We start from the raw sequence: 13,622 nt of genomic DNA on the forward strand, positions 1-13,622 counted from the left end.
ACACACACACACACACACACACACACACACACACACACACACACACACACACACACACACACACACACACACACACACACACACACACACACACACACACACACACACACACACACACACACACACACACACACACACACACACACACACACACACACACACACACACACACACACACACACACACACACACACACACACACACACACAAAAGATGTTTAAAGTTTTTTTGTCTGCAAGTTATAAAGATGCCAACATTTAACTTTTTTTTTTTTTATCGTTTACATTTTCTATTGACACCAACTCCATGTACTCCTGTACCTAGAATCGTTGTTGAATACTTGACTTTTTGGGGGAGGAAAAAATGACATGATCATTCAGAGTACAACAATTTTATTATTTATTCCAATAGCTAATAAACATCTGGATTGCAAGAAAAGTCCAGAACTTGAAATAGTCTTAAGTGAATGATGTGATGCGGGACAATCACATTTATTTTGGACAAATAGAGGAAGAGTCAACTTAATTTGGTGAGAATAATATTCTTCAAAAGAAAGGGGACAGAAAAAAATAATTGCAAGATCAAATATTTGATGTTAAAAAATTGCCAATTACTATGTACAGTTGTTTCCTTCTAATACAGTATAAATATTACATTCCACTAATTGTTAAGAGCCACTTAAAATCACGTGGCTCGCACACGACACTCTCTGAACACATCTTCCTCTATCTCTCCCATATAAGGACAGAAGATGAAGAAGTAGATCTTGAAAACATTTCGGGTAAACACGCAAGGACACGTGATCAAGAAAAGGAACTTGGCTACATACCGAAGCAGATCATCCACACAGTCCTTGAATTGTTCATATCAACCTCATGACGAGTAAACAGACGGCGCTACCTTGCATATCAATGAAGCATCTGCGCTATGAAGTTTTCAGTTTTAGTTGTGCTTTTAGCAGAAAGTGAAATGAGAGCAAGTTCCCTGAGAGGATAAAATATGTTAAAAAGCAGGATGGAAGGGAAAATATCACACAGTCCTGCTCTAAATCGCAGACGACAACGCTGGGAACATGGGCTGTGCGGTATGCGTTGCTACTCTCAACAAGGTTTTGCTCTTACAAAACCTTTGTTCTTTCAATTCACATCATTTTCAAAACTAATTACTGACTTGTTGCTCTGTGCCATCCATAAAAGATCTAAAAAAAAACATCATGCAAATATGCATGGCACTGCCACATATTTCATAAAGGCTATTACACTTCACAGAACATATAATTACTGTATGTGAAATATACGTCATTGATGATGCCTATGGATACCTATATAATCTGTAATAATGGCAAAAATCATTTAATAACATAAGTGACATGAACATGATCATGACTTCATATACTGTACATAATGCCCTTTAAACAAAATTAGCAAGTTTCAATAGCCATTTCAGGAGCTTGAAGTGTATCAGTACCATCGAGGAATCCAAAAAGTGTGCTTCGGCACATATAATACTGTAACTAGGTGGTTTCAAACTACCAGATTTATCAGTTGGACAATCTGACTGACATAAAACACAAACAAACATCATAAATGTCACACAGTGTCCTCCAATTGGCTACTTTACACCTAATCAATACTGGGATGCACAACACTAAAAGGAACATAATAGCACATTCTTATTGGTGGATCACAGTTAGACCTCTGATCTTATGACATAGTCACGTGACCTACTGGAAGCACAGCGTTAGGGTAAATCATTCAGTGGGATTTGCAAGAAAAAGCAAACCAGCTTTTTGGTTGGTTCAAAGACAGAATCATTAAAAATTTACTCCGCTTGTTCTGTTCAAAGATAAAAAAAAATAAAAATAAAAAAAATACAGATGTTCAAATGGCAACTATACTGGCTCAAACAAACAAATCGAATCACTTTTCACAAAGACACAATTGAAAAAAAAAGCATTCAAATATCTTATAAAACAGATATGGCAGTGCAAACATGAGAAGCAGGCCAACTTTTTGGCCTTTCTCTTTTTCTGTAAAAATTACTTAAATCAAATTTTGCCATTGACAGTGTGCATTGCCTTTCTTGGCTGGACACCACTCAAGAGAGGTCGACTCATCTAAATGAACTCTGTTTTGATTCAATTGTATGAAAAAAGTCAAAATGGGCCATGGAAATGGACTATTCAGCACCCTAAAATCACACCACACTAAATGGAGACCTGAATAATGTTTTTTTCCTTGATAGCAATGATTAAGAAAGGATAAAACAAACCCCTAAGAAACCCGAACCCTTTGAGTAATAAACGTGACAGTCTGGGTACATTCTTTGAGGAAATGCCGTTGATGTTTAATGTGCAGATTAGACTGAGAGTGGCAGGGTTCATTGAAAATAAAGAAATAGTTATATACTAATGCGCTGAAACAACTGACAGTTAGTTGTGTCACTTCTGGACAGTAATAAATCAAATATTTGCCTTAAATGGGGAAAGAAACTCCTCAGGTAACTGATATTTTTAAACAAACATAAAAGGAAATTTCTTTTCAGATGATTAGGGATAAAAAAAAGAAAAATACATAGGAAAATCAGTACTATAGCTGTTGAATTTTACATATGAAACCAAATATTAACAAACAGTTACAATACAATAATTATTATAGTAATCAAATGTAGGTAACAATAATCTTAGGCTTGCAAAAGGCTGCTACAAAATGATCATACAGTCCTGCCTGGGCTGTCCCTCTCGAGTCTGGGATTTTGCCTGCACTGGAGCCGCTGAGATAAGGAGCTATCAGCCATGGGTCATTCTGAGGTCACCATGGAAATCCTAATTTCCCAAGAGCACAGAGGAGGGATCTGGAATGAAATTTGCAAGAGGTTAGTTACTACTCGATATCTATGTCAGTTGCAGGATTTTTATTCTAGTGGAACGAATTTGAATATCATCTCTGAGATGATTAATCATCCGCACTGAAGCCCCTGTAGTTGGGTTTAGAAAATACAAAAAAGGACACAAAAGGAAAGTGAAGAATCTCACTACATGAGCCACTCACCATGATAGTGGTTCCTTGCGTGGCTCCTCCTCTTCCTGTGGAGCCAATCGTCTGAGCTGACTTTCTTCATCTAGAAAGACACACCCCGGCATCCCAAATTAAAAATGTAGTCCAAAGCAGGACTGTACAATTAACTGAATTCACAATATGGCCTCATTAAATTATTAAAGACAGACAGACAAATATAGAGATAGATTAGATGATAGATAGATCCAGAGTTGTTCCAAAGGATCACCAAAGGATTCTCTGACTCCAACTGGTTCTCTCTCATCAAGACAACATCAGCAAAGATCAACTGAAGCCTCAACAAATTACATCAGGACACTTTTATTCAAAAGGGCGAGACATGCAAGTATCAAACTTAGTCTAATTATATGAACCATTAAGTATCCCTATTCCCTACCCCTTTTAAAGAAGGGTGTGTTAGACTAGAAAATGATGGTTTGCTCAAAGCTGTTGATCTGCTGAATTTCAAACAATGCTATAACTTCTCGCTTTCCTGTATTCTGCTTCAGCTCTCTTTCCATTGCTAAACTGTATTCATGTATGAGGTTAATTTATTGTGGTATTAATTCTGCTACATCAAGTTAAAGCAATAATTTGAACAACAATGTGCTTCTATCACTTGTTTCTACAGAACTTTTTGACTGTTTTGATCCGGAGATTCTGTACTATTTCAAAAGATGGGTAATAGCGCCTTCTACCGTATAACAGCGAAAACAAAGATTGCCAGAAAATTCTATCAATGGCAGGAAGAGCAAATCAGAAAAATTGGCTTGGAAAATTGGAAAGTCTTACCACATGGGTTTCCTTCCACATCGTCTAGGAGGTTGGCAGTGGAGTTGGCTGTGCCCAATCTGAGAAAGTGCAGTCAAAGTAAACAGTCAACACTAAATTTACTCAACTGAACCAAAGTTACTTTGCCAAGAACCATACATAGCATTTGTTGGGGAATTCGCTGAACACAAAACAGGGGAGCCACTGAGTTCAACATTAAAAACACAGCACCATAACTCATAACTCAATTTTGTCCTATTTTCGATTTCATGATTGCTCTAAAAGTTCTGATTTCACATAGTATTTTATTTTTTACACTCCTACTGTTTTGATTTAAGCTAAAGTGGTTCTGGCACATTTTGAAGGATACGAATGATGCCGTAGCAACGTTCTTCTTTTAGACTTCCTCCGCTTCGTCTTCTCCGAGAACCCTCTGGCGATTTCAAACAGCTTCTTCCTGGTTGCTGCAGATGAGAATGAAGAATGTTACAATTCAACAGAAATTTACGTTCAACAAGTATCTTTAATAAACAATTATTTTCAGGTGAACTTACATTTCCCCATGTGCTTTAGCTTGTCTCTGAACAGAGCGTCATCTGAGACTGCTGTGCATGCCTCTACAGATCCGGAAGCATAGTGGTCTCCTGTGTTTCAGGGAAAAAAAGTAAAGCATCTTGATTTCTAAAACAAAAATGTTGCAAAATGGGTTACATTTTAAATTTTACACTTTCTACCCTTTAATATGAATAACTGTAATAATAACTGTAATAGTGGTGCTTTCACTATTGAGAATTTAGGGGTTTTGAAAGAAACTAGCTAAACTGAAGAACAAACTGGTGTGATGTAATTTCGGACAAAATCACGTCAAAATTAAGTTAGTTTCTGGAGTTCGCAACTTCGAAGCGAAAAGTTCGATCTGTCTGGTAAACACCTCAAACTACCATTGGTCGGTGGCGATTACATATTAGGAACGTGTGGTCTGTGGCTCCTTCTTCTGTGTGGAAATCTTCCTTGGTTAATTTCTTCTGTTCAGTCCGTCAAGGTCAGACGTCCGCGAGTAAAAACATGAGAGAGCCAACTAGTGAGCGGCTTTATAGTAGAAACTGAAATTCTGATAGAGTCACTGTTTTTTCATGTTTAATACCGTAAAGCTGCTTGCTTTAAAGCAATCTGTATATAAAGTGCTAAATAAATGTAGCGTGTTGAATTGCAGAGCTTGTGCAAACATATCCACATCCATATCCATATGATCAGATGCTTTCTTAACTGCTGTTTTCTCATCACTGTAATTTTTTGGGGTGTTTTTTTTTTTTTTTTTGTTATTGAGAGGAAAGCACTCAGAACATATTTACATATTCAAACAGCTTTGGCGGTGTTGAGATGTTTGCTAACAGTATACCACTGCAAAGGTATTTTTAAAACTTGTTTAAGCCCTAAGAGAAGAACATAAAAGACCTTTGTTGTGAGCATATCAGGGCCTTTTTGTTTATACACACAGACACAGCGTGACGTACATGCTCACACACGCAAAAATGCAAAACCACAGTTCAGGTGAATGATATCTACCTGTGGAGTTCTCCATGCTAGCTGATGAATGACTGGATTTGGATTTCTTTGACTCATATTTTAATCGATCTAAAACATAGAAGGCAGGTGTTATGGAAGTCTTTTACATTCTGCATTCAACAAGGATATGAAGTCATCCAAAGAAGACCGCTCATAGGCTCAAGGTATATCAAACAATCTGTGTGGAAAAGCACAAAATGTGTATGACAAAGCATAACAAAATCTTGCTGTGAGGAATAGACACTGCTAATGGCCTTGGAGAAAAAACAAAACCATCAACGTTCAAAGCTGGGCTGAGTTAATTTGCATAAGAATTCACTCTTTAGGATTTGTGTAGGTGGAACTGTGAAAGGAAGGGAAGTAGAGTTTATCAGAAACTGCTCATTGTCCCATTTAGCATGTGGGCGTCTTCCTACCTCTTTCCAACGCAACGAGGAACTCTCGGTTCCTCTGCAGCTCTTTCATGAACTCCTCGTTCTGCAGGAAGAGAGCGATACGCTCATCCTCCAAATATTGCTTCAGTTTACGTTCCTGCTCTGAAGCTCCACCTGTACCTGTGGCGGCCGCCACAGTTGGGTCCTCCTGGGGTACTGAGGAGGAGGAGGAAGAGGGCATGGAGATGCTACTCTGAGAGCCCTGCAGAATATCGAAGGGTACGGAATATGTAAGAAAATCAGACTGGCTTTCATTAAAATCCAAAAGAACTGGCAAACTTTAAAACAGGGTTGTTTTAGTGCAGTTCTCTGTAGTAAAATTTAGTAAATAAACAGTTTCTGAAAACTAAAATTTTAATAGAAAGCGATGCATTTTTTATTATTTTTTCCAAAGTTTTGACAACTTAGTGTTAACTAATAATTGTTGCAAACTGGTACTACCAACAAAATATAAGTGCATTCCTGGAACTGGGCGTCGTTACACTACATCCTCCTTATGCATCACTTTCTGCCAGGTCTTTTACGGGCTTTTCCCAAATCACGGAAGTGACCTCGACATCCGGGTTAGTGGTAGCATAAGCCATCAGCCAAGTGTTTTTTAAATAAACTCCTGATGTACTTAAAAACTTTCCAATGCCTTGTTTTATGAGTACAGAACCTACATAGAAGTTTGGTACCATTCCGGGCATTATTAGTGGGAGATACAGCCTAGGATCCATTAGCCTTTGCTCTAAGCCATTCGGCGGATATCACTAAATAAGCTCTAACTTAAATAATGTTCCACTAAGGGAAAAAAGGCTTCTGGGGTGTGTGTGTGTGTGTGTGTGTGTGTGTGTGTGTGTGTGTGTGTGTGTGTGTGTTTGGCTCGAGCTCATGGTTCAAAGGACCCTAGGTTGAAATTACTACGAACCATCCCTTTAAATGGAGGAAAATATGCTTAAAAACAGGCTGCTTTGTTATTCCTATATTTCTGTGTATTTTTAGATGAAATATGACCCAGACATGTTGAGAGAAGATTCACTCTACTAAAAACACATACTGTTTAAGTGTGAACTTTAATAACATGAGACTGTCATGCTGCCATAGTGAATATCAAATACATTCATCATATGCAGGACAACTGTATATGTACAATGGATCAAGGACACCATTATAGTTAATCTAGCCATTAAGAGAGCATGATATGGCATAAGAGCTTAAAAGCAACTACACAATGGCCTCCCTGTGGCACTTCTGCATTGCATTAGCATGTTTTAATGACCAAACCTCTAGACTTCTAAAGATGTTTCTGAACTATTAATGCTTTTTTTATATATATATTGTTGAATAGCAAAAGAGCCCAGAGGGCACTTGAAAAAAAGAAAAAGGAAAAAAAAAACTGCCTGGAACTGAGAATACAGACTGTGCTTTAACCCTTAAACAAAAAGGAAAAGTGTTAAAGGCAGTGTGATACTCTAGTTCAGTCTACGATACATTACCGTTCAAAAGTTTTAAGGTAAGTACGATTTTTTTTAAATGTTTTTCAATGTCTCTAACTAAAGGGCCGTTCACACACAGTTGTGCTGCTTAATATTTTTGTGGAAAATATTTTTTTTTTTTTCAGGATTCTCTGATGAATATAAAGTTCAAAAGAGCAGCACTTATTTTGAAATATAATTATTTTGTAACATTATGTCTTTCTCACTTTTGATCAATTTAACACATCCTTGCTGAATAAAATACATTTCTTATTGACCCCAAACTTTGAAACATTGTTGCATCACATGACAAATGCTCACCTGTATACTGTCCAATTGTTGGGGCAGAATTCGCAGGAAGTCATCAGGCAGATTGCCAAGTAACGGTGGGTTCCAGTTTTTGTAACCTTGGACTTGCCTGTGTCCAGGGGGAGGCTGGGCCTCGAATCTGAAAGATAACAGAGCCCAGTGGCATTTGTTTCAATACTCAAAATGCTCACATCAGTCTAATAATTAAATTACAGCTCCTGCATTGTGTCTGACCCAATAAGCATTTGTGAATTAATGAGTATTACATCTGTGGAGAAATGGAATTACATGCATCTTGGCTATTAAACCGCAAACAAACGGCTCAACAGGAATTGCAATATGGTTTATGAACACCAGGGGGCATCAGTTTAGAGAACCGTGACTAAATGAACAAGGACCTGTGATGACCCTATTTCCAAGACTGATGATGTTTCAGTAATTCTTTTAAGATTGCTCTCAAAAATATTTATAACCTGGGTGGAGGAACGGGAGGAGCATCAGGGTATTTCCTGTCATATATGTGCATGTCATATGTTGGTGGTGAGTAGACAGGGGGCGGCTCTTCATCTGAGCTGTCTGGCTCGAGGGTCCGCTCAAGAATCTGATAAAAGCACAAGAGAAAACAAATGCAATTAGCAGTAACAAGAAACTTTTATTGAGAAAAAAATGAATGATTTTTCTAATGCACAGAATCATTCATTTATTTAGTATTGGTCAGCTATTAATTTAAAACAAGTAATGGTAGAAGGAATGTCAAAAAATATGGATGCTTAGGTACCAAGTTGATAATTAAATTAAACTTGACTAGTCTTTGCTTGAACAATACAAGCCATTGTTTTAATTAAATTTGTTAATATTTAAATTCCATTTTTTTTTAAAATGTGAAATTTTGGTATTGTGACAATCCTAAATGGTACTAATGGATCTTTTTTACACAATGTAAAGATAAATACAAAAAAAATAAAAAAAAATAATCAATGTGCTGTACTGCAAAATCACAGCAAACAGAATGTAGACACTGCTCGCACATTCAACTGTTGATGCTCAAATAAAAATAAATAAAGTAGTGTTTTTATTTAAAAGCTCCAAGCCATTTTTTTATTTAATTGGATATTTAAATTTAATTTAATACCATATTAAATTAAATTGATAATTAAATAAAAAAATATTATTGAATTAATTGCAGGCTATATAGTAGACTGATATGGGTGTGACCTAGTGAAAGAAAATTGACCTAAAACATTTTTTTTATTGCATCTCAGGTCAATGTTTGCTGTGATTTTCATACAAACAGCCTGTGCAGTAAAGCACATGCACATACTGTTCCAACTCATCCCCATATAAACAGAAGATTATAAATAATGCAAGAGAAAAAAATACACCAGTGGGGAATGTTCTTAAAAGCATCTACACACAGAATCGTGGCAGAACGTATAAACAAAATGCACTGCAGTTTATGCTTCACTTAGGATCGCATCAAAGTCTAATGGCAGAGCATCTCCACTGGGCCATGAAGCAGATGGAGAAACAGACAGATACACCGTAATGTGTCTCAGATCCGTCTCCAAGCCCAGTCCTGACACAGTTTCTTATCAGAGAAGTCAGGTGTTAGAGGACTGTCACAGTGGGTAAGAAACGTATTGATTATTACACCCCGCTTAAAATAAGGTGTGAAGAATGCCTCAAAAAACATAGTTTGCTACAGATTCAGCTAAGTGCACAAGCTGAATGGACCTCTTTTAATTTATTAAAATGTCACTTTTCAGGGGTCAGCGTGAAAGACACTTGGGACAGTTCACAAAATTGTCACTGTTAGACCTACCTGAAAAACTAAAAGCACTGTTCAATTTAAATGCATCTATTTGTGCTATTGCTAATTTATTTATTTGTTCTTATTTTATTACTGACTGTTTAATTGTCTTTAATAATGTTTGAAATGTACATTAGTTAGGCAAGTAGTTAATTGAGAATTGTTAAAGGTGCTCTAAGCGATGCCAGAAGACGTAACTTGACGTTCGAATTGTTGTCAAACAAAATGGAGGCTAGCTAGACTCTCCCTCCTCCTCATCCCGTCTCCTCCCTCCTCCCCTCCCTTCCGGCATAAAGGAAAGTCAAAGTAGTCACTACAAACAAAGTTAAGTTTTACTAATACTTCATTCAATGTGTAATGTCGCCAAGTTAGATAAATGCTTTTATATATTGCAGAACAGAATGCAGAAAAAGAGAAACATTATCTTAAAATTGTTTCGCCACCTGAGGTTATAACTATAGCTCCCATTCAAGGACGCAATAATAGCAAGATAATGTTAGCTTCGCGTTTCCCAGTGAGCATAAACAACGGCGGCGTCGTAAACTAATTTAGTCAAAGTTGTTAATAGCCTATAAATGAACATTCAAATTCATAACAAACAGTGGATGAAAACATCATTCACACAAATTGTCGCCTTACTGTGAATTTGCTTGATCATTTACAATAGAGATTGATCGCTGCTAGAAACATATATGTTGTATTCACCAAAGTTAACGCTGACTGCATAGTTCTAGCTAATTACATCCTTGTGTTGGTTTGGCGAACATGAACGTCAGTTTAGAAAGAACCTGTTCTGAAAAAACAGAACAACTGAATGTCGGACTGGAAGCCCTTCTGTCGGCGGAGTTCTCGCCACCTTTCGAAGGTTTTTCCGATGTAAATTCGGGACTTCGCGCGTTCCTTATCCTTGTCCCTCTTCTTTGCAATTTGTTCATCGCAACGTCGTCTCTTTGGTCGTGTGTCGGCCATAATTCAAACTTCCCTCTTCTGCTTCTCTCTCCTCCACACCCCCTTCACGTGCACGCGCACTAACCCCCCAAACCCCACCCTCAAATACTTCTTGTCGGTTATTGGCTGGAACACTGTTTGTTGTGTTTCGTGGTGCGGGTGAGCCCAGTTTGTTTTTGTTTGTGGAGTCTGTGGTGTCTAGAGAGACCGCGTTTTTTTACAGTGTGTTCAGGGGACAGGCAGCTAGCGGATAGTGAGGAGATGTTTGCTGTATGTGACAAAAAAATGTTTGGCCTAAAAAACACGTGACATCGCTTAAAGCACCTTTAAATTTCACTGGTATCAAAATGTTTGGAGCCATAACTGTATTTATTACAAGGTTACATGAGACAATGAAAAAAATAGTTATTTTATTGTATTTTTTGTTGTGGTGCAGGGCACGTCCAAATTTAAACCACTGGCCTGACCAGGCCTGCAGAAAAAAATCCTTAGCGTTGAGCACTGCTTTTTTCTTCCTCTGAAGAAATGCAATCATATGGGGAATATAGGTAGGCCTACTTTAAAAGACACTGACCTCTGGTGGGATGCTGTCATCTGAATCCGAACTGTCATCTGAGCCTTGCCCGTCGATGCTCATCTGCAGGAGCTGGTCGATGGTGGCATCCACAGCCCCATTGTTGGAGCGCAGGACGCACTCGATCACCTCATAGTCCATGCTAGGGAACATGGTTTTAAAGTCCTCCATGGCCTGGTTGAACTCAAGCCGTCGAACTTGCCGGTTGGGCCTGGAGTTGTTGAGCTCGCCTGCAGCCGAGCCTCCGCCACCCCTAGACCCTCCATTACTGCTGCTACGTCGGAAAAGGCTGGTCATCCTACAGAATCCCCGCTTCCTTACCCGACCAACGATGCCACGTGGGAAACGATGGCGCCCACTTCAGCCCGATGTCCCCCACAAAAGTTCTAGGTCCGTCTCACGTGGTTTTTTTTGGTTTCTGGAACTATTCAAGTTCACTTTTTCATCATACCGACAACAATCTAGTCCGCTGGAGTGAGAGAAATCCTTTCTTTCTCTTCTTCTGCTTATTAAGCTGCATCCAACACGACAGTATGGAGTCCCTGGCACGAAGGAAGTAGATGATCTGGTCTTGAGCGTTCTAGCTTTGTGTCCGCCTGTGTGATCTCCCCATTAGTTCGTCTCAAACTAAAAAACAAATACAGAGGCATGCAGTTAACAAGACTGTTTGAAACGAAACAGTTCATTATAAAAACCTATGACTGCCAAACATCAACCAGTTAATGGTCTGAAATTCATGCTTCTCATTGGCTCGCTCTGGAGACTAACCACCCTGTATTTAGTCCACACACGTTGCTACAAAGCCATCTATCCCTGAGAGACGGCTATAATGACATCCGCAGATATAATGACACTGGCAGAAATAAGCAGACGAAAGAGAAGTAAAAAAAAAAACAACGCTAGTGAGTAGAGCCGAATTCTAGAGTAGGAAATAAATAAACGGGTGAGAAACCAGGGGCTAGATGACAGTAGGGGAATCCAAATACTACATATGGAAATTATTACACTAAATTCACGATTTAGAAACATTTTTGAACATTTGGAATCTGAACATTCACGCCAATAGTTCAGATTTGTACTTATCAACATTTTAACTGGCCCCACCACAAATGTATTTTATTTTATTTTATATAACTTTATTCTATCATAGTTATTATTAATAATACAAGTTATTTTTATTTGCAATAATAGCTGGAAATAAATGCAAATCCAAGATGGCTATAAATTCATAAGCACATGAAAGAAGTCTCTTATACTAACCAAAGCTGCAAAAATACAGGAAAAACAGTAATATTGTGAAATGTTATTAAAATTTAAAATTAATCATTTTTTTCTTTGAATATATTTTAAAATGTCACAAGCCTAATTCCTGGGATGCAAAGCTGAATTCTTAGCATCATTACTTCAGTCTTCAGTGTCACATGATCCTTCAGAAATCATTTTGATAGGATGATTTGGTGCTCAAGAAACATTTATTTTTATTAATGCTGAAAGCATTAGTAGTTGTGCTGCTTAATATTTTTGAGGAAATCAGGATACATACTTTTTTCAGGATTTTATGATGAACAGAACAGTATTTATTTGAAATGTACAATGTAAAAGTATTTACTGGCACTTTTGATCAATTTAATGCATCCTTGAATGAAAGTACTAATTTATTCAAAATTCAAAATTCAAAAAAAAAATCTTACTAACCCCAAACTTTTGAATGGTAGTAATACATTCTTGCAGTTTCAGTGCAAAACATTATTTATGTTAGCCAGCTAGATACTGTAACTTTATTTGCAAATCTGCAATATAAATATATATATATTTTTATATGCTTAAAAGTTAAAAATACATAAATCTATATAAAATTTAAATACATTATTAAATGTATCTATCAATTTATAAATGTCTAATTTTATAATCCTAAAACATTGTTTATTTTCAGGTTTAAATAAACCTATTTTCAGTGTGTTCTCTTTAGGACCTACACCAATCAGTACTAGTGACAAACAGCAAAATCTATTATTGCCAAGCTCAAAACATAATTTTAGATGCAAGTGCATTCCTTTACCTTCAGACTACTGAAAGCAAATCCTGACCACTCTCAGGCCCCAGTCCTCTCGACATCTAGTTGTCCAAACCACCTGCTTTCTGTTAAAAATGCGAAACAAGAATGCTAAAAATGCACGAGTCTGCAGAGCATGGCTACAACTTTGCTGTGATGTTCTGGGATCTCATATGCCTTGCCCCATTTCCACACTCCCTTTCCTCTCTCCTCTCAGTGCAGGGCAGAGAAATCCCTGCTTCATTGAAACAATACACACAGCCGAGCCCGAGCCAAGCCCACATGGCACTGCCAGGACCCAGCACCCCTCACCAGCCTCTCGTTGGCATGGAGACATTTTTGTGATGTAAACAGGATGCTTCGCCGTACACTGACATGAAAGCGTATGCATGCCTGCAGGGATGCCGTCAAGAGAGACGGGGAGCACGGTTTAGTGATCGAGGAAAAATTCCTCTCGTGGCCAGTTTCAGTGGCTTGAGGATTGTGTTTTGAGTGAAAAGGTATTGTTATAGTTCCCTACTGAACTCAGTGCCTGTTTTGCATCTACTTACTCATTCGGCTTAGACGCTGCGATGCCTTGACGACGCACAACAAGAAAGGTCACAGAAACAAGAGTGGTTTTCTAAGAGTATGACCTACTTGGC

At 37.9% G+C, this 13,622-nt stretch overlaps 1 protein-coding gene across 2 annotated transcripts in view; it reads right to left on the reverse strand.

Moving 5' to 3' along the window:
- Positions 1-275: 275 nt before the first annotated feature.
- cuedc1b (CUE domain containing 1b) overlaps positions 276-13,622 on the reverse strand; it is a gene marked incomplete at its 3' end in the record, with an annotated part of 25,780 nt that continues 12,433 nt past the window's right edge. Inside the window, exons 2-11 of one of the 2 annotated variants that reach the window (XM_081370333.1) lie at positions 10,926-11,552; positions 8,067-8,194; positions 7,606-7,732; positions 5,810-6,029; positions 5,394-5,462; positions 4,382-4,471; positions 4,198-4,291; positions 3,849-3,907; positions 3,051-3,120; positions 276-2,853 (exon numbers count right to left, since the gene is read on the reverse strand). In XM_081370333.1, coding sequence (XP_081226459.1) covers position 2,853; positions 3,051-3,120; positions 3,849-3,907; positions 4,198-4,291; positions 4,382-4,471; positions 5,394-5,462; positions 5,810-6,029; positions 7,606-7,732; positions 8,067-8,194; positions 10,926-11,222 — 1,155 coding nt within the window. In that variant the 5' untranslated portion in view covers positions 11,223-11,552. Of the gene's footprint in view, positions 2,854-3,046; positions 3,121-3,848; positions 3,908-4,197; positions 4,292-4,381; positions 4,472-5,393; positions 5,463-5,809; positions 6,030-7,605; positions 7,733-8,066; positions 8,195-10,925; positions 11,553-13,622 lie in introns of those variants that run through there. The other variant, XM_081370332.1, reaches the window with a different exon arrangement.

The sequence above is a fragment of the Scardinius erythrophthalmus genome, assembly GCF_964197995.2.
Source record: "Scardinius erythrophthalmus genome assembly, chromosome: 7".
Classification (NCBI taxonomy): Eukaryota; Metazoa; Chordata; class Actinopteri; order Cypriniformes; family Leuciscidae; genus Scardinius; species Scardinius erythrophthalmus.